At 47.1% G+C, this 19751-nt stretch overlaps 1 protein-coding gene across 3 annotated transcripts; it reads right to left on the reverse strand.

Annotated features, from left to right (window-relative positions):
- Nucleotides 1–1832: 1832 nt before the first annotated feature.
- Nucleotides 1833–15749, reverse strand: LOC134396020 (zinc finger protein RFP-like). 3 transcript variants are annotated; one of them, XR_010025243.1, is made up of 9 exons: nt 15239–15749; nt 14471–14560; nt 12004–12234; nt 10879–10901; nt 8388–8503; nt 7040–7066; nt 6025–6051; nt 2312–4508; nt 1833–2036 (listed from the first exon to the last, which is right to left on the reverse strand). XR_010025243.1 is itself a non-coding variant. In XM_063122343.1 (8 exons), exons 1-8 carry the CDS (start codon nt 15668–15670, stop codon nt 3976–3978), a joined length of 1479 nt encoding a protein of 492 aa, XP_062978413.1. In that variant the 5' UTR covers nt 15671–15749; the 3' UTR covers nt 1833–3975. The 3 variants fall into 3 exon arrangements, 2 of the variants coding, with proteins under 2 accessions (XP_062978413.1, XP_062978414.1); XM_063122343.1 differs by having other exon boundaries at nt 1833–4508; XM_063122344.1 differs by lacking the exon at nt 7040–7066 and having other exon boundaries at nt 1833–4508.
- Nucleotides 15750–19751: the final 4002 nt, after the last annotated feature.

Raw genomic sequence — 19751 nt, forward strand, 5'->3', positions numbered from 1 at the left:
CGGGCATCCAGATAGGATTGCGCCCTTAAAAATGTAACTAGTCCCCCCCCCCGGCAATTTTTTATTCCCTTATCCCTTTACCACAAAATGTAGTGATGGCCACCAATTTGGATGGATTTAAAAGGGGTTTGGATAAATTCCTGGAGGCAAAGGCTATCAATGGCTACTAGCCATAATGGTTTTGTGCTATCTCCAGTATTCGAGGCAGTAAGCCTGTGTGCACCAGTTGCTGGGGAACATGGGTGGGAGGGTGCTGTTGCACCATGTCCTGCTTGTTGGTCCCTGGCTGATGGCTGGTTGTCCAATGTGTGAACAGAGTGTTGGACTAGATGGACCCTTGGTCTGATCCAGCATGGCAATTCTTATGTTCACATCTCTAAGCACACAAGCTTGTAGTTGTGTTTTAGGAAAGATTAGTGAAAGCAAAATGGAAGAGGGGTTACCAATGCTGGACAACGACTGGGGAAACCCAAGTTCTGCAAAGGAAACTAGATGATCTTGACCTAGCCACCATCATTCATCCTAACCAGGTTGCAGCATAGGAGTTATATGATGCAGCCACCTTGTTGAAACTAGGCAGGTCTGTGCCTAGCTAGAGATGTAAAATTTTCGTAAATTTTGAAGCCATGGGAAAAAAACGTTTTTTTTTCGGGGGGTTTCAGAAAAAAATGGAAATTTTCAGAAAAATTGAAATAATGCAATATTAGCACTTTTTACAGATTGAAAGTCACTTTGTTACTTTAGGAACTTAAAATGTAATTATGTCCAAGATGGTTTGGCATAAAATTATTACATTTGATATATTAAAAGTACAGTGTATTCAGGGCCGGCGCTTCCATAGAGGCCAGTTAGGCGGCCACCTAAAGCGCCACAGTGGTAAGGGGGCACCAAACGGCGCGCCCGGAAGTCGCCCTCCCACTCCCAGAGCCGCTCTGGCCGAGTGACAGCAGCCTCCGGGTGCGCCGTTCCGAAGCCTTCCGCCTGCCCCCCCGCCCCAGTGTCCCTGGCTTGGCTTCAGCTGGGCGCTCCACTTCCGTCCACTCCCCCCCCCCCACCAGCTTGGTTTTGGCTGGAAGCGCTCAGCCGAAACCAAGCTGGGACACTGGGGGGTGGGGGCGGGCGGCTCCACGTTCTGACTTCCAGCGCGCGCCGGACGTCAGAACGTGGAGCCATCTGACTGCCCTCCCCCAGCGTCTTGGCTTGGTTTCGGCTGAGCGCTCCCAGCCAAAGTCAGGCTGGCGGGGGGGGGGGGGGGGGAACGGACGGAAGTGGAGCTGCCTGCCCACCCACCCACCCCACCGCAGCGTCCCGCCAAGCCAGGAGGACTTCGGGAGAGGGACAGGATAAATTCCTGGTGGATCATGCTTTGGCGTTAAGTGGGAGGCAACTGGGTTTTCGCCCTCAAGGCACCAAAACTACCTGTGTTGGCACCTGTACAGCTATCATATTAGGTTAGGTTCCTTACCAGGAGATTTAGACCTGGTTCATAATGACAATTCTTGGGTTGTTTAACCATGGATTATTGCTGGGTAAACTCTGGGTTGTTTAACCCCTAAATAACCCAGAGATTGGGTTCGGACATCATGATAAAAACCCAGGAACGAGGGTATTCCTGAGTTGTTGATTGAAAGTAGAAATGATGTTCAGTTGTTATGTGTGAACTGGGTCATATACTCCCCCACAGCATGCGCGCGCACACACACACACACACACACACACACACACACACCATGTGATTTGGAAATAAAACTTCTCTGGATAGCCATGCTCATTCCCTAAAATAAGCAGAATCAGAAATTGACCAAAGCAAAAAGATCAGTGGAAGAGAAAAAGAGTTTACCAAGCGGACTTTATTGATGGTTCATGAAAGAACTTTTGAAATGTTAACACAGCATGTCGATAATATTGACGATACGCTAGCGTGGACCGAAGAAAATTAGATGCTTGCAAAGAGGAAGGCTTTTTCTAACTAATGAATCATCTCAAACATAAAATGAGAACAGTTCTAGGCAGACCCTATGGAAAGGAGGGCAGGGCTCCTGTATCTTTAACAGTTGCGTAGAAAAGGCAATTTCAGCAGGTGTCATTTGTATGCATGCAGCACCTGGTGAAATTCCCGCTTCATCACAACAGTTAAAGCTACAGGACCCCTGCCCTCCTTTGTATCTGGTCACTAATATAGTTCCTGCAGCTTTAACTGTTGTGATGAAGAGGGAATTTCATCAGGTGCTGCAAGCCTACAAATGACACCTGCTGAGATTCCCTTTTCAATACAACAGTTAGGCCCTGTTAACAAAAAAGCCTTAATCACTGTGGCTTCATGTGGCTTCTGAACAGGGCCTTAAAAATACAGGAGCCCTGTCCTCCTTTCCATATGGTCACCCTAAACAGTTCTGATTTCACGGGTGGATCTTTCCTTCCCATTCCCAACGAATATCCTTCTCAACGTCCATAAGATATTGTCTTTCTCTCTCTTCTACTCTCACGGGGGCTCCTTCATTAATTGACATTGTAAGAGAGGTGGCCATGGCCACCAGGAATGAAGCCACCTAGCCTAGCACATCACCTGGCTCCAAGGAGATATTGCAAAAAGTTCCACATAGATGTCACTTCTGGTTTCATGTTGTAATCTTGAGGCTGAGACAGGAATAGCTCCTTCTAGGAACAGAATCAATGTGATAGACAAGGTTAGAATCTAAACTTATAAACAAAAGGGGAAGTAAAATGATCAAGGGGCTGGAGTGACTCCCCTATTAGGAAAGGTTACAATGTCTGGGGCTGTTCAGCTTAGAGAACGGGCAAGAAAGAGGAGACACGATGGAGGTGTATATAATTATGCATACTAGAACCCAATGGGGTCATCCCATGAAGTTGGTTGGTGGGAGAGAAAAGGGCACAACTCTGGAACTCGCTACCACAAGATGTGGTGATGGACACCAGTTTGGATTACTTTAAAAGGAGGTTGGACAAATTCCTGGAGGAAAAGGCTATCAATGGTAGTCGTCATGATGGCTAAGTGCAACCTCCAGTATCAGAGGCAGTAAGCCTGTATACACCAGTTGCTGGGGAACATGGGTGGGAGGGTGCTGTTGCACCATGTCCTGCTTCCATCCTTCCCACAGGCAGCTGGATGGCCACTGTATGAACAAAATGCTGAACTAGATGGGCTCTTAGTTTGATCCAAGGTAGCTTTTCTAACGTTCACAAAAGGAAAAAAGAAAAAGAAAAAGCTGGAAACCCCTGACATGGTTTCCCTGCGAGTGCTGGTTTGCCTTTAAAACTCTCATGACTAGCAAAATGTCATGGATAGAGATGCAGTGATTGTGAGTGGTGGCATTATCAGAAGTCACATGATACAGGGACCATGTTGAAGCTAAGTGGGTCTGCAGGTAGTCTTGTGCCTACTAGGAAGACATATGGGAATCCTACTTAAGCCCCTTTGAGTTTCAAGGGAGGAATTTGGAATAACAAGCAAACATAGCTGTTCAATGAATGCCTATTGTGCAGCTTTTAAAACCCTGCCAAATAATATTTTTGACCCTTGCCGCTTTAAGAACAAACTTTTTTTTTAGTAGAGGTTATAGTTTTTCAAAGGCCTGAAACAGAAGGGAGTCCCTACAGGCGCAATCCTATACATGTTCAGACGGAAAAACATCCTACAATTCCCAGCATGCCTCAGCCAGCCATGCAGGCTGAGGCATGCTGGGAGTTGTAGGACACTTTTCTGTCTAAACATGCATAAGATTGCGCCCTAAGCCTGGTTGGTTCCTTTGAGATTTTTCCATGGCTTCTGTTTACTTCCGCCACATAAGGTAGATTTTTAAAGGCCTGCCTGGGAACCAGAGTTACTACTAAAACCAATTAAGACTATATTCTTTTGCTGGGCCCTCTCATGCAGCGATAGAGAATGTGCTAGAATGTCACCACCCTCTCGGGGTGGCGGACGCAGTTGTGATACGTGAGGCGTTTCCCCCTTCAGCACTTCAACCTGACCCCCCTCCACACCCGGAAAAAAGGGCGGATCTTCTCCCTGGAGAAACGGACTGAATGGAAAGTGAAGATCTGGTCGTCCGAATCGACATCAAAAAATTCCACCCGTTGGGCTTCGTAGCACAAGGAAACCCGGAGTTTCCGGAGCTTCCGCCTCAAGAGCAAAGGGGTTGGCTTCGGGGAAGTGAAAGCCAGGATTTGACAAGGTGACAGTGGGTCGCGGAAGGACTTTCCCACTGCCCAGAATCCCTCGTCGGGACTGATGCGGACCACGCCCTTCCTCCTGACAGACTCCCGCGCAACCCCCACGGCCCATCTGCCCGAATTTTCCTCCACCTCCACCTCCCACCAGTGCCTTCCTGAAGTGAAGATCTCACGGCCCAGCACGCTCATCATGATATCGAATCTCTCCGGGTTGTCGGGCAGGACTTGATACCTGCTTCCTCTTCGCACGCTCTTCAAGTCCTCAGACAGAATGAGGAAGGGATTTGCAGTGTCAGGATCCAGAGTGAAGTGAACTGCCGAAAGAAAGAAGGGAATGGCGGTCATAGAGTCACAGAATAGCAGAGTTGGAAGAGGCCTATAACGCCACTGAGTCCAATCCCCTGCTCAATGCAGGAATGCACCTTAAAGCATCCCTGAAAGATGGCTATCCACCTGCCTCTTGAAGGCCTCTAGTGTGGGAGAGCCCACCACCTCCCTAGGTCATTGGTTCCTTTGTCATACTGCTCTAACAGTCAGGAAGTTTTTCCTGATGTCCAGCTGGAATCTGGCTTCCTGTAACTTGAGCCCATTATTCCGTGTCCTGCACTCTGGGAGGATTGAGAAGAGATCCTGGCCCTCCTCTGTGGGGCAACCTTTTAAGAATTTGAAGAGTGCTATCATGTCTCCCCTCAGTCTTCTCTTCTCCAGGCTAAGCATGCCGAGTTCTTTCAGTTTCTCCTCAAGGGGCTTTGTTTCTAGACCCCTGATCATCCATGTTGCCCTCCTCAGAACCCCCTCCAGCTTGTCTCATGGTGTGAGTAGAAAGCTCAGCCTCTGTGATGATTTGTAAAACATTCTTACTCTCAGGACAGCTTTCTCCAACCTGGTGTGTCTTGCAGAAGTGTCAGACTACAATTCCCATCATTTCCAGCAAGCATGGGCTGGAGATGATGGGAGTTTGATGCCTATGGAGACCACCAGATTGGGGAAGGCTTCTCTAGGCCTTCCCTGAGTCAAGTCAGGAAGACTAGCAGAAAGACACATCACCAGGGAGGAGCAGGTTGGGGACAGAGACAAAGCGAGGCAATTGCCTCAGATGGCAAATATTGGGAGGCGGCAGTTGCCTTGCTTTACCTAATGGCAGGGCTGGCCCTGACTTAGTCATACTTTGAATGGATCCATTAAAATCAATGGAACTTAAGCCAGCGGCTTACTTAAGCTCCATTGATTTCGATGGGTCTTCTCTCCTAGCAAGTATCTCCATGACGCAGGTGTATTGGTCAGGCTGTTAGGTTGCTTAAAATGAGGGGCATCAGAGAACTCTGCAGCAGACTGAAATGAGTTTGGATTTCTATGAGCATGTGATTCCACACCAGATCAGCTTTTTCCGAGTCACACAGACTCCAGCTAAAAGAAGCAGATCGTACGGTTAGGATACCCTTGGGAACTGAGGTGGTTCTATAGTTGAGGCGAATGGGGCAATGGCCCCCTGCTTGCCCCCCACCCATGTATAGCAGAGCGATCTCCCAACAAATAGATCCGTTTGCGCCAATGTGCAGCTGAGTGCCATGTGTGGTCTTCTACTGTCTTCCACCGGCCCCATCAGCCCCAAGGGGCAGCAGTCACCACTGCCTGAGAAGTAGGAATTGGCATAGCTTTGTGGCTGTTAAAGAAAAAAATCTTAGGATGGCTCTGCCTTAAATAAATCCCACTGCAATGGTCAGAAGTCAGGTTGCTGAACTATCCACCTAACACAACCCAATTGGGCCTCCCTCGCCCTTCCTCCCAAAAATCCCCCCCTTTTTTTTTTAGTTCCATGCAGATAGTTACCTCTGTACAATTCTTGATTCAGAGACTCTGTTATACAGGGGAAAGAGTAATAAATTTAGAGTTAGACCATCTTACATGTAGCAGATATCCCCATGTTATGTTTTGAGAGAGGAAACCCTCTCACACTAAAGATCAGATTTAAATTAGGACTATATTGGACGATTACTGATTTCTGGATTAGTTTTGGGATTATCAAATGTAGCCTCCGAGAGCTAACAGAGGGGTCCCCTCTGTAACCCTGGTTGCTTCCACACTAGCACTTTTCATTCTGATATTGTCACTCCTAGGTCAGTAATTTTCTATGGTGAATCAAAATTAAATTGTCACCCATAATTTTATTGCAGCATTTTCTGTGCTGTCCACCTATTTCCCCCCCGTTTTGTTTGGTTGCAATAAAAGATAGTTGCCACATCAGCCCATTAAGTTTGGACAAGCAAAGCACTATTGCAGCTTTTAAGATCTCGTGCGCCTTTAATTAAAATACTCCTATTCACAGTTCTTCCTATTGTATTGAGCTCTGTACAGGACAGTTGGAGAATTAATTATGAAATGACCTATTTAGTTAGTTTCTGTTCCCTGCGGAAATGTGTGTGTCGAGGTGGTGGTAATTTTTTTGGTCTTTTCTTTCATAGTGAAATAACAAAACAAGAGCAGAAAAAGTAATGCAACAAAACTTGCCCTTCCCCCTGTAATGAGGAACATAAACTGACTAAGGGGCAATTTATCTGTAATCTTCTTGCCACACATAACAGGAAGCAATAAAACAGGAAGAAACTGTGAATAGGAATCTTTAAATTAATGTTGCAAGGGAACTTTGCTGGACGGAACTTACTTGTGAACTCAATATTACAGCAAGATCATGGCCACGGAGAAGGCATTGCCGAAGTGCTGTGTGGAATAACATTTAATTGTGGAAAACAGGACTTCAGCTATTTTTTCTAGTGTGGAAGCAACCCCTATCTCAAACACCACCTTTCATCAAGTTTTCCCTTCCCCTTCAGTCCCAGAAAGCTACCTTTGTTCAGTGCTTCCTCCAGAGATTCTGTTATGTGAAGAAAAGGGTGACAAATTTACTCAGACTGTCATATACATTGCATTGCATATAAAAATGAACCAAAAATCTCCCAAAGGTTTTACTTGCACAAAAATAAAACCAGTTTTTAAATGTAAGGCTATTTGGCATCAGAGTTTCTTGTTTAAATTTGGGGCCTGTGTTAGGAGTAAATAGTAATAAAATGATGGGGAAGGAAAGCCAAAAAGAAGCATAGGTTTTACATGTGAGTAAGCACTTAATGAGGCATTTACAACAAGACCAACTGGCAAGAAACGGGGAGGAAAGAGGAGTCACTCCCCTGGCAGGGGGTGTTTTCTGGTCGGTGACTGTTTTGATGAGGAGAGGTCAAGTCTGAGAGCTAGCTTTGTGACAGGCTGGATCTGAGGGTCATATAGGCTGAAGGTAGAAGGTATTTTTTTACTTATTTATTACATTTATATCCTGCCTTTTTTCCTCCAAGGAACCCAAGGCGGCGTGCATAATCCTCCTCCTCTCCACTTTATCCTCACAACAACAACCCTGTGAGGTGGATTGGGCTGAGAGTCTGTGACTGGCCCAAAGTCACCCAGTGGGTTTCCACGGCCGAGTGGGGACTAGAACCCGGATCTCCCGACTCCCAGTCCAACACCTTCGCCACTACACCACACTGGCTCAATGGTCAAGGAAATGTTGGAGGTCAGGTGCCCAAAGGTCTGAGATAGAAACCTAGTCAAAAGTCAGTTTGGACAGGTGAGAAGTAGGAAGGCAATTTACTCAGACTGAGGAATGCCCCCTGAAGCAACGGTTATATAGTGCTAGCCAGGCCCCTATTGGTTCTTCCAATCACATGGTTCTGGCTGGATTCTGGAGCTGCAATTCCAGCTCTGGCCACCCTATGGGTGGTGCTGCAGCAGACCAGAGACTGGGTTGGTAATCCTCTCAGCCAAAGAGCCGTCTTGGAGTTGAAGGGAGAGAAGTGCCTGCAATCTATTGCCTGAGTCCTGGGTTCGAGTCCCCTAGTGTCTTACAGGAGAGCAATTTCACGAAGAGCAGGTTACCTGTCTTCCTTAGAAATTAACCAGAAGTGGAATGAGAGCTCCTCCACCCACAGATCTGTTTGTGTGGCAGGGCTACCGTTTGCCTTTGATGCTCCCTCCTCCTCAAAAGATCCACTAATGGTGAATGGAAGGGACAAAAAAAATAGTCTTCTGACATCTTGAGTAGCACCCTCTTTAACATGGGACTGACTTTCCTTGCAGCCAAACCAGAGCTGGGGCGTTCAGTATGGCCTGTCTCCATCCCCTCTCTGGGCTGTCCCTCCCCACAATACCTTTGTATTTCTCCATTGCCTCTTCTAGAGCGGAATTGGTCTGAGAGTAAATTTTGAGTTTCTCTTCCAATCCTGGAGAAAGTTCCGCCAGCTGCCTTGCTTGTCCTTTCTCATACCTTGGAGGGGAAGAAGAGGAAAATGTGGAAAGGATAGTTCAGAAAAGCAAAAAGTTTCTCCTTAGTGCTTCATAGAAAGCAGATCTACTCACGGTTCAGTGCCCCAGCCTAGCATCTCAACTCTGGAGCACTTTCCAAAGAAGTTTCTGCTCTAGTCATATGGGGGGAAAGAAGGAGGGAACTATTTTCTCCTTAAGAATGAAATCCATTCATTCCATTTATATTTCCCGCCTTTTTTCCTCCAAGGAACCGAAGGCTGCATACATAATCCTCCTCTCCATTTCTTTCCTCACAACAACAACCCTGTGAGGTAGGCTGGGCTGAGAGTCTGTGACTGGCCCAAAATCACTCAGTGAGCTTCCATGGCTGAGTGGGGACTAGAACCCAGATCTGCCAACTCCCAGTCCAACACTCTAGCCACTACACCACACTGGCTCTCACCACACTTGACCAGAGTATAAGCTTCTAGTGTAGCCTTCCCTGACCTGAGGCTCTTTGGGTGTCTTGGACTGCAACTCCTATCCTGCCCATGCTGTCTGGGGAAGGTAGGAGAACACAACGCAAATTTGACAAAGAATGTTCTGTTGTGTATGTGAAGGTTGACTGTGTTTGAACTGAGTTCAACCTGGTTGAACCGGGTTGAACTCAGGGGTCTGGAAACAAAGCCCTATGAAGAGAGACTGAAAGAACTGGGCCTGTTTAGCCTGGAGAAGAGAAGATTGAGGGGAGACATGATAGCACTCTTCAAATACTTGAAAGGTTGTCCCACAGAGGAGGGCCAGGATCTCTTCTCGATCCTCCCAGAGTGCAGGACATGGAATAACGGGCTCAAGTTAAAGAAGCCAGATTCCAGCTGGACATCAGGAAAAACTTCCTGACTGTTAGAGCAGTACGACGATGGAATCAGTTACCTAGGGAGGTTGTGGGCTCTCCCACACTAGTGGCCTTCAAGAGGCAGCTGGACAAGCATCTGTCAGGGATGCTTTAGGGTGGATTCCTGCATTGAGCAGGGCGTTGGACTCGATGGCCTTGTAGGCCCCTTCCAACGCTGTTATTCTATGATTCTATGAGTACCCTGGTTTTGCAATACAGCCTTTGCAGGTCTTTATGGGAAAAGGAGAGAAGCAAACAGGGAAGAAATGAAGGGAGTGAGAACAGCCAGATACAAGGCAGTGATGGGTAGGGTGGGCATAGTTCAGTGGAAGAGTATCTGTAAGTTTCCCTGGAATCAAATTTGATGAAGGGGTGGTATTAACATTATGGTTTAAAAATAAATGCTTTACATATACAAGGATTCTATCTACAGCATCTCAACTTACAGGGCCCACTAGTATTACTTTCCCCCAGCCCCCTGCTTAAAAAATTATTCTAGCCTGGAATGCTTCAGCTCCGAGCAGCCCTGGGTGTCTGGGTCTAATTGCCATTTAAATTTCCCACAATATCTCGAACACAGTAATGGAGGCTGGTGGCTCCAATTTTGCTGGGGCTGTAAATCCATCACGGGTTTCAGTTAGAACCAGCTACGCCTCTAAAGCATCTGTGCAAGGTGTTGAACCATGCCCCCCCCAAAATAGATTCAGCACCTTGGATAGCTCTTTTAGATTTCTGGTTGGTTCTGACTGAAACCAGGAATGGAATCAAAGCTCTACCGAAAATGGAGCCACCAGCCTCCACTGGAACATAGCCTTGGTTCGGGGCAGTGTGAGAAATTAAAATGGTGCCTAGACCCAACTGCTCAGTGCCCTTTGGAGTCCTGCTGCTGCCAAGTAAGCCCAAGACCCCTTCAAAGCAGGAGCCAGCCCTGTCAAGTTACAAGGACCTGGGGGTATCAATGCTAGAAGAGGCAATAGCTGGTCCCTTGGGGAGTGACTGCCATCTGGAGGACATATTTCTGTCTAGAATTAGCCTTTCCCAATAGCAGGTTCCCAGATGGTGGTGGAGTACAACTTCCATCACTCCCAGCCAGCGTGGCCAATGGGAATGATGGGAATTGTAGTCCAACAACATCCGATGGTTGCGAAAGCGTGGTCAAATGGACTCGGTATAAGACGGTTCCCTGTGCCACACTCCTCACAATGGCAAGTGCTTGATTTCTGACAACAAAGGCCAAATCGTGGCCCAAGTGGTTGGGGGTGAAAGGCTCCTCTCCCAGCCTCAGAATCTGAAGGGTGCACGTCACGACCTAAAGTTTCAGCAATTCCCGCCCTGCCCGCAGCATACTTTCAGGATCCTTCATATAGAAGAAAATGGCTTTTCACAGTGGGTAGTGCCCAACATGTGTCAGTGACTCTATTTTACAGAAATGTGTGTTTTAGGAAACCGAGGCTTTTTTACCACAGATGAAACACAGAGAAGAGTGGGAAAGAGCCACATACCTGCTCAAGATGTTTCTGATGTCCTGAAAGCATGAAAAGAGAGAGAGAGAGAGAGAGAGAGAGAGAGAGAGAGAGAGAGAGAGAGAGAGAGAGAGAGTTGCGTTCAGCAACACAAACCGAACACACCACAGGCTGCTTCTAACTCCTCCAGGGATTCCTTTCCCCCTGCTTCCTCCTTGAGGAATATTAATGGCCATTCCCAAGGTCATGTCTTCCTTATGCCTAATCTCATGATTCAGGGAGGCCTCTGTTCATTCTGCAGGGACCTGAGAAAGTCCTTTCTAAGAGCTGGCCCTACTGTTAGGCTTAGTGAGGCAGCTGCTTTGGACCCAGGCTGCGTTTTTACTGCAAGGGAAGGGGGAAGAAGAGCTTGTGGGATTTTGTGCCGCAGGTGCCGAAATGACTTTGCCGGCCTTGGAAAATATGCAGTGGAGGCTGGTGGCTCCAATGTCAGTGGGGCAGTGAATCCACTCTGGGTTTTATTCACCACTCTGAAGGGGCTCCCCAAACTGCTGAACCCTACCCCCCCCCCACTGGGTTCAGCACCTTGGACAGCTCCTTTAGACTGCTGACTGGTTTTGATCAAAACCCAGAGAGGATTCAATGTCCCATTGACATAGGAGCCATCAGCCTCCACTGAAAATATGATTATCTTGATTTTGATGATGGAGGCGCCATTTGCTGCTGCTGCTCCTCAAGTAGCAAAATGTCTTCATCCGATCCTGATCTTAGTACATAAAAACTGTCTCTTTTCCTTTGCAATTTTACTCGCACTTATTAAAATTCTGGAAGTCAGAAAGCCTTGGAAATCTACTGCAACTCAGCCAGAGATCTAGCAATAGATCCCTGAGATATTTGCAGCTGTGTGAACAGAGCGCTGGACTGGATGGACCCTTGGAGTGATCCCGCAGGGCTCTTCTTATGTTATTATCCCAACCTACTTTCTGCTCATCCCTGTTATAGAGTTTTGAAAGCCGCCTTGTGAGGGCAGTGTGCATAATACATAGTAAATGGTGTGTGTGATCTGAAGAGCAAAACCAGACAGAAGTTGGCCTCATCCCACAGGGGCAAAAAGACATAACAACTCTTGCTTTTATGTATGTTTGTAGGCACCCTCAGTCTTACATGTGGCAATTCACTTTCTGGCTGGTGGAAGGTCCCTTCCACTTCTGTGATCAGGTTGCTGAGATGGGAAATCTCTTCAGAGAATCTGGTGACATTTTCTTGCTGCTTCTCTTCGATCTCTTTTTTCAGACCTCCAAGCTGGGCCAGCCGGAGGAGCTCTAGTTCTTCGAGGAAGTTGTACATACGCTCGAAAGCAGATGTGACCTTCTGCTTCTCCATTTCTAGTTGTGTCTGTAAGGGCAAAGGGTGGGGGGACATATCAAAATTGACCTGGACAAGCAGCAGTTAAATGTGAAGGGCTAATTCATACATGCTTGAGAACACATCACAGTGCCTGGGTTCACACAACATACTAACCCACACTCAGTGGTTGAGTGTGGGTTGCTTTGAACTGTGGGCTGTTTGTTGAACTGTGGGTTAGCATGTTGTGCAAACCCAGAACATTTCCTGCAGGGTGGTTTGTTTATCCATGCAATGTGGCTTGTCAACCATCCTGATCAACCCAACAACAAATCACAGGTTCTCAGGGTTGTTTGAGAAAAATAAGCCACACTGTGTGGTTAACAAGCCACCCCTGGACTGCATAGACCCTTGGTCTGATCCAGCATGGCTCTTCTGAAGTACTTATGTGCTCCCCTGCCAACCAGCAAGACCTGCCACCACCATATTCCATGCCTTTGCTGCTGCCACCACCACCACTGCCATGTCTCCCACCCACCCTGTCCTTGTTCCCACTGCTTCCCAGTCTGTGTATCCTCTTAGAGCAAGCTGGCAGACGGCTGAGAAATCTGAAGAGCTGTGTCGGCTGGAAAAGCAGCTGCTCTTCAGAGAGGTGGCCACACCCAGATGTGTGTCTCAAAGGTTCCTTCCTTAGAGTCAGGCATTGTGGAAGGAGGGCGCTCCCTGGAGATTGCATGCAGTACAGGTGACATCCAGGGACACTCCCTTCCATGGAATGGGCAGCGGCAGCAATGTGGTAGGTAGGTAGGGGGTAGGAAGGAGACAGACCGAGCAGGTGGGGAGGAGGGGAGAGACACAAGGGAGGGGAGGAAGGGGGCAACAGCCAATAGTAGTTGATGTGCTTTCCTGCCGCTACTCTAGACTGGCTTTCATCAAAAAAGATAGCAAGGTGGTTTATAAAATAAAATCATTACAATGAAACAGCAGAAAAACAGATGACAAAATATCCAGAATTTAATAAAGCTGGAATTAAAAAGTCCCCAACTATTTTAAAAATTAAAATAGGCTGGGAATGCCCACACTAATAGTTGGTTTTTACTAACTGGGGCAATGCCTTCACTGTAGGTGCCTGTTGAATCTCTAAGGGAAGGGGATTCCACAACATGGGGCCACCACAAAGAAAGCGCTCCTTTGAGTTGTCATAAGGTGCATCTCTGCTAAACGCAGCGGGATTAGGAGGACTGATGACGATGACAAGGAATGGGGTGGTCTATACAGAAGGAGGTGCTCTCTCAGGGCTTATCTACACCAAGCAGGATATTCCACTATGAAAGCGGTATGAAAGTGGTATATAAAAGCAGGAGCCACACTACTGCTTTATAGCGGTACTGAAGTGCACTAATAACTGTTGGGGCCCATCGACACATACCATATTCCACTTTCATACCACTTTCATAGTGTTAGTTATATCCTGCTTGGTGTAGATGTGTCCTGGGCCCCAACAGCTGTCCGTGCACTTCAGTACCACTATAAGGCAGTAATGCCTGCAGCATACTTCAAAACTGCTATAAAGCAGTAGTGTGACTCCTTCCTTTTATATACCACTTTCATACTGCTTTCATAGTGGAATATCCTGCTTGGTGTAGATGAGCCCTCAGATAGCTTATCCCCAAGCTATTCAGCTCTTTATACATCATGTATGTTTTTTGGGGTTTTTAGTTTTTGTATATTGTTTTAAAGTGTTTTTATCTTATGTAAACCGCCCAGAGAGCTTCAGCTATGGGGCAGTATACAAATGCAATAAATAACAACAACAACAACACCTTAAATTTGGCTCAGTGGCAAAGAGGCAGGCAAAGGAACTCTTTCAGTACTGGTGTAATATGTACAAGCCGGAGTTTCCATTCATCCTAGGCACTGTGTTTTGCACAAAATGCATATATTTATTTTATTATTGCATTTATATCCCGTCTTTTTTCCTCTTACGGAACCCAAGGCGGCATACATAATCTTCCTCTTCCTCTCCACTTTATCCTCTCAACAACAACCCTGTGAGATGGGTTGGGCTGAGAGTCTGTGACTGGCCCAAAGTCACCCAGTGGGTTTCCATGGCAGGGTGGGGACTAGAACCCGGATCTCCCAACTCCCAGTCCAACACTTTAGCCACTACACCACACTGGCTCTCTTAGTAACCACAAGATGTGTGGTGGTTCAATAATCAAAGGCACAAGGAGTCTCCCAGTGAACACTCATCCCCAAGATGTGAGCCACAACAAGAAGAACCTACCAGACATTCTTGGCTTCTCAGCTCTTCAGCTAGTTTCTGATCCACAAGAATTTCTCTCTCTTTTTCTAAAGACTTCAGCTCAGCTTTTTCCTACAGAAGGGAAAAAGAAAAAAAAATGAAGGGAAAAAACCTATTTTTCTGTTAGATTATCAATACCAACCATTGATTTCCTTAGAAAATCGTGTTTGAACAGATCATGAAGGACTAGCAACTTGCTGAGTATCCTTCAGATGCCCTTTGCGGTCCCTTCCAGCTCTCCCAATCCATGCCAGATCTTTGCATGCCTTGAGCCGACAGAATCTCTCTCTCTCTCTCTCTCTCTCTCTCTCTCTCTCTCTCTGTGTGTGTGTGTGTGTGTGTGTGTATCTACAGGAGTCCTTTAAAAGAAGCAGTTACTACCCCACAACTAAAAGAAAAATGAAGTTATTATTATGACATTATTATTATTATTATTATTGTTGTTGTTGTTGTTGTTGTTGTTGTTGTTGTTGTGAACCGCCCAGAGAGCTTCGGCTATTGGGCGGTATAAAAATGTAATAAATTAAATAAATAAGTAAATAAATAATATTATGCCGGTGGAGGCTGGCGGCTCCGTTTTCAGTGGGGCGGTGAATGCGCCCTGGCTTTCAGTCTGCGCTCTAAGAGAGCTATCCAAGCTGCTGAACTCACATCCCACTGACAGCGGAGCCCCCCGCCTCCAGTGTATCATGCCATAGCCCACCCTTAAAGTAAGTGGCTTTCTCCCCCGCCCCACTCCCACACACACACCTCGCCCTGTCGGGGCGCCTCTTCGATGGGAACCACGCGGTGCTCCCGGTGCTCCTTGGCCCTGTCGCACACCACGCAGACGGGGGCCGCATCGTCCTTGCAGAAGAGCTTCAGGGGCTCCTGGTGCCGCTCGCACAGGCCCAGCGCCCCTTCCCCGCGCCTGCGCCCCTCCGCCTCCTCCAGCTTCCGCAGGATCTCGATCATGTTGGCCAGCTGCCAGTTGGGCCGGCTGCCCCTCCGCTGCACCGTCTCCCGGCACTGGGGGCAGGCGATGCCTTTATCGCTCTCCCCCCAGCACTGGGACAGGCAGGCGTGGCAGAAATTGTGCCCGCAGTCCAGAATGACGGGCTCCTTGAAGTACTCCAGGCAGATGGAGCAAGTGGCTTCGTCGCACAGCTCCTTGAGGATGGGGTGGCGCCCGGCGGCTTCCATGGCTGGGCCGGGCCGGAGCCTCGCAGCAGCAGCAGCAGCAGCAGCAGCAGCAGCAGCAGGCCCTGGCTCGCCTTTCGTGTCGGAGGGCGAATAATGACTTGGCATTTCCTGCAACTGCCTCGGGGCGGGCGGGAGAGCCTCGCAGAGCAGCCCACATCGACCAGGGGGAAAGGGGCGTGCCGTAGCTGGCGGGGGAATTAAGGAGCTTTTACACCCATGCCAGGAGCAGGGGCGTGGACTCCTCATTTTCCAGGGGGGCTAAACCTGGGCAAGGGGGGGGCTATGCTTATTTGTCCACATTTATGTATGCATATATTTCTATTTCTGGAAACCATCCTTCGTCAATGGATCCTAGAGTGTTTAAAGCCGCATTAAAATAACCAGTACTCAACAAAAACATTACACTTTAATTATAATATTACGATAGTTTATACACTACCCCACCATCCAAAGGCCCATACAGTATACCATCCAAGTTGAAGCCCTACGATAAAAATCAACAAACTGTTTTTATGGGTTTAAATAAATTTATTATAACTAACCAGAGGGAGCACTACAAAGCACCAAGCAGAAGAAATACATTCAGCCCCCGGCTATATGGAGGTGCTTTGCCTTTGAGAGGTGCCTTGCACCTGCATTTGCGTTCCTTCCTGGGGGTTACACGGAAGGAAGGCAAGTGCGATTTTTCCTGGAGGTTGCCCGGTCCTCCGCATATTCAGACTCTTTAAAAAAATTTTTTTAAAGGAACCAGGGGTGGGGAAGGAAAGGAATGGGGCTGGCCTCCCCCCCTTTTTTAATTTAAACAGCCAAATCTGCACAGCTCTGCATGGGGGTTGCCCAGTCCTTCCAAATAGATTGGAGGTTGCCCAGGCCTCCCAAATTTATATTTGTTTCTGTGGAGCTCCACAGATTTAGAGCATAAAATAAAAAAAAGAGGGGAGGTTTAGCACTGTCCCTCTCCTCCCACCCCGTGACACTTTAATGTTTTTTTAAAATGTTTTTTGTCTTTTTTACAGCCGCAGAGCCACCTCTGCTGCAAAAAAGTCAGGATAAATGCCCGACTTTTTTGGAGCAGATTTTCCAGGGTTTGCCCCTGGATGGCTTCGCATTTGTGGCTGCGTCATCTGTCCGAAGATGCGAAAATGCACATTTTCAGCGCAATTGGAGGAGGGCTAACGTTGTCCCCATCTTCAAAAAGGGCAAAAAGGAGGAACCTGGGAACTACAGACCAGTCAGTCTGAAATCCATCCCTGGGGAAATTCTGGAGCAGATTATAAAGAAGTCAATCTGTAGGCACCTCGAAAACAATGCAGTGATTACTAGAAACTTTGTGAACCGCCCAGAGAGCTTCGGCTATTGGGTGGTATAAAAATGTAATAAATAAATAAATAAGCCAACATAGGATTTGTCAAGAACAAATCCTGTCAGACTAATCTGATCTCATTTTTTTATCGGGTAACCTTGCTTGTGGACTGTGGGAATGCTGTGGACATAATATATCTTGACTTCAGCAAAGCTTGCCCCGTTATATTCTGATTCACATTCCCAAACTAGAATGGCTGGCTGGAGGGATGCTAGTTGTAGGACTTTTTTCTGTCTAAACATGCTGAGGATTATGCCCCAAACAAAGAACCAAAGAAAAGACTGCTGATCACTCCTAAAATTGCTGCTCAAGAGATCCAGCACTTGCACTGATCCTGGTAACACAATAGGGGCCATCTGGATAAGCGTTTAATCCTGGCTGATCCCCTCTTCCACAAGGTAACACTGACCTGCTGACCCAGGTTATTCCCACTTCAGGTTTCTCCTGATTTTGGGGTGAGGACTAGGTAGCTGAAGCAAACATCTTGGTCAAGCATGTTTTGCAACGCCTTGCCTTATGTAACAGCAGCTAATTGTGGGTTAATAAATCATGGGATTGCATGCCACTGTCTTTTTGAATAAGTAGCCGCTGATTGGCCCAATTGGAGGCTATTTAGTGACATTTGAACCCAGATGTTATTAGTTAATTGTGGTTTATGCAACCCGCAGGTAACCTCAGAACTAATTGTAATTTAACTGTGGATTGTTTAACCCATTATTAACCCATAGTGTCCAAGTTCACACATCAGGAAATAACCTCTGATTGGAGGTTGCGTATTTAAAAGGCGACAAGACATGCTGGGCACACAAGCTGGTGAATGTGCCCTCTATGTCCTTTCACTCCCTCCTCTGCCCACCCATCGGCTGAGAAGCGGACTGCCTTCATGTTCCTTGCAGTTTTATATGCCCATGTGTGTAACTTTGTGCCCATGGACATTAAAGCAACACAGAAGGCAAAGCATGCTGGGTGAGGCCAGTTCTGAACTCTTGATAATGTAGTGTAAGACAGGGTTTCCCAAACTGGTGCCCTTCAGATGCATTGGACTTGTGCTAGCTGGGGGATGCAGGGTGTCTGACACATCTGGAGAGCACCAGGTTGGGGAAAGTTTTCGTAGGAAAATGGTATATTTTTCAAGTGTATTTTTACAAAAAAAAAACCTACGGTCTTCAATTTCCCAGCAGTGCAAGGTAAATCTATTACAGCAACGAATGCTGCAGATGTAATAGTGCGTGTGGAAGCTCAGTTGGTGGCACTTGGTATTCGACCTGGGGTTGTTAGAAGCATGTCCCTACTTTCCTCTGAAACGTTGCAGGCTTTGATTGACAAATTGAGAGGACTGCAGTAGCAATGCTGCAATAGCAATTACTCACAATGCTATTTTTACTCGTAATTACTGCCCTTGGTCCAACTAGCCCAGTATTGATGACACTGACTGGCAGAGGCTCTGCAGGGTTTCAGGCAGGATTCTTTCCTTATCCTATATGGAGATGCAAGGCATTGAACCTGGGACCTTCTGCATGCAAAGCATGTGCTCTACCACTGAGCCACGGCCCCTCTCCCAAAGTCTGTGACATCTCCAGATTTGGAATAATGCAGATCTGGCAATCCTAGATACCAAGGTGCCAGACCTCAAGAAATAACAACATCCCAAGAACACTATGGATTTGTAACAGTGATTGGGTAATTTGTGATCCTTCAGATGTTTTGGCCTATGACTCCCATCATGCCTCATCATTGGCTATGCTGGATAGTTATAAACCAGAACCTCTGGACCCTAATTTCCCACCCTGATGTATAACAACAGTAATTTGAAGTGTTTTCAAATGAAAGTATCCTGGGCTGTATGTCCACCCAATGTGCGGCTGCTGTAAAGAAGGCAAACTCCATGTTAAGCATTATAAGAATCATAGAATCATATAATAGCAGAGTTGGAAGGAGCCTACAAGGCCATCATGTCCAACCCCCTGCTCAATGCAGGAATCCACCCTAAAGCATCCCCGACAAATGCTTGTCCAGCTGCCTCTTGAAGGCCTCTAGTGTGGGAGAGCCCACAACCTCCCTAGGTAACTGATGTCTTACTGCTCTAACAGTCAGGAAGTTTTTCCTGATGTCCAGCTGGAACCTGGCTTCCTTTAACTTGAGCCTGTTATTCCGTGTCCTGCACTCTGGGAGGATCGAGAAGAGATCCTGGCCCGCCTCTGTGTGACAACCTTTTAAGTATTTGAAGAGTACTATCATGTCTCCCCTCAATCTTCTCTTCTCCAGGCTAAACATGCCCAGTTCTTTCAGTCTCTCCTCATAGGGCTTTGTTTCCAGACCCCTGATCATCCTGGTTGCCCTCCTCTGAACACGCTCCAGCTTGTCTGCGTCCTTCTTGAATTGTGGAGCCCAGAACTGGATGCAATACTCTAGATGAGGCCTAACCAGGGCCAAATAGAGAGGAACCAGTACCTCACGTGAAAAGGAATTGAGAATAAAATGGCCAGTATCAAACTGCCTTTATACAAATCTATGGTGCGACCACACTTAGACTACTGTGTACAGTTCTGGTCACCACACCTAAAAAAAGGATATTATAGAGCTGGAAAAGTCCAGAACAGGGCAACTTAAATGATTAAGGGGCTGGAGCATCTCCCCTATGAGGAGATGTTACATCAGCTGTGATTGTTTAGTTTGGAGAAGAGGAGGCTGAGGGGAGACATGATAGAGGTGTACAAA

The sequence above is a fragment of the Elgaria multicarinata genome, chromosome 3, assembly GCF_023053635.1.
Source record: "Elgaria multicarinata webbii isolate HBS135686 ecotype San Diego chromosome 3, rElgMul1.1.pri, whole genome shotgun sequence".
In the NCBI taxonomy this organism is placed as follows: Eukaryota; Metazoa; Chordata; class Lepidosauria; order Squamata; family Anguidae; genus Elgaria; species Elgaria multicarinata.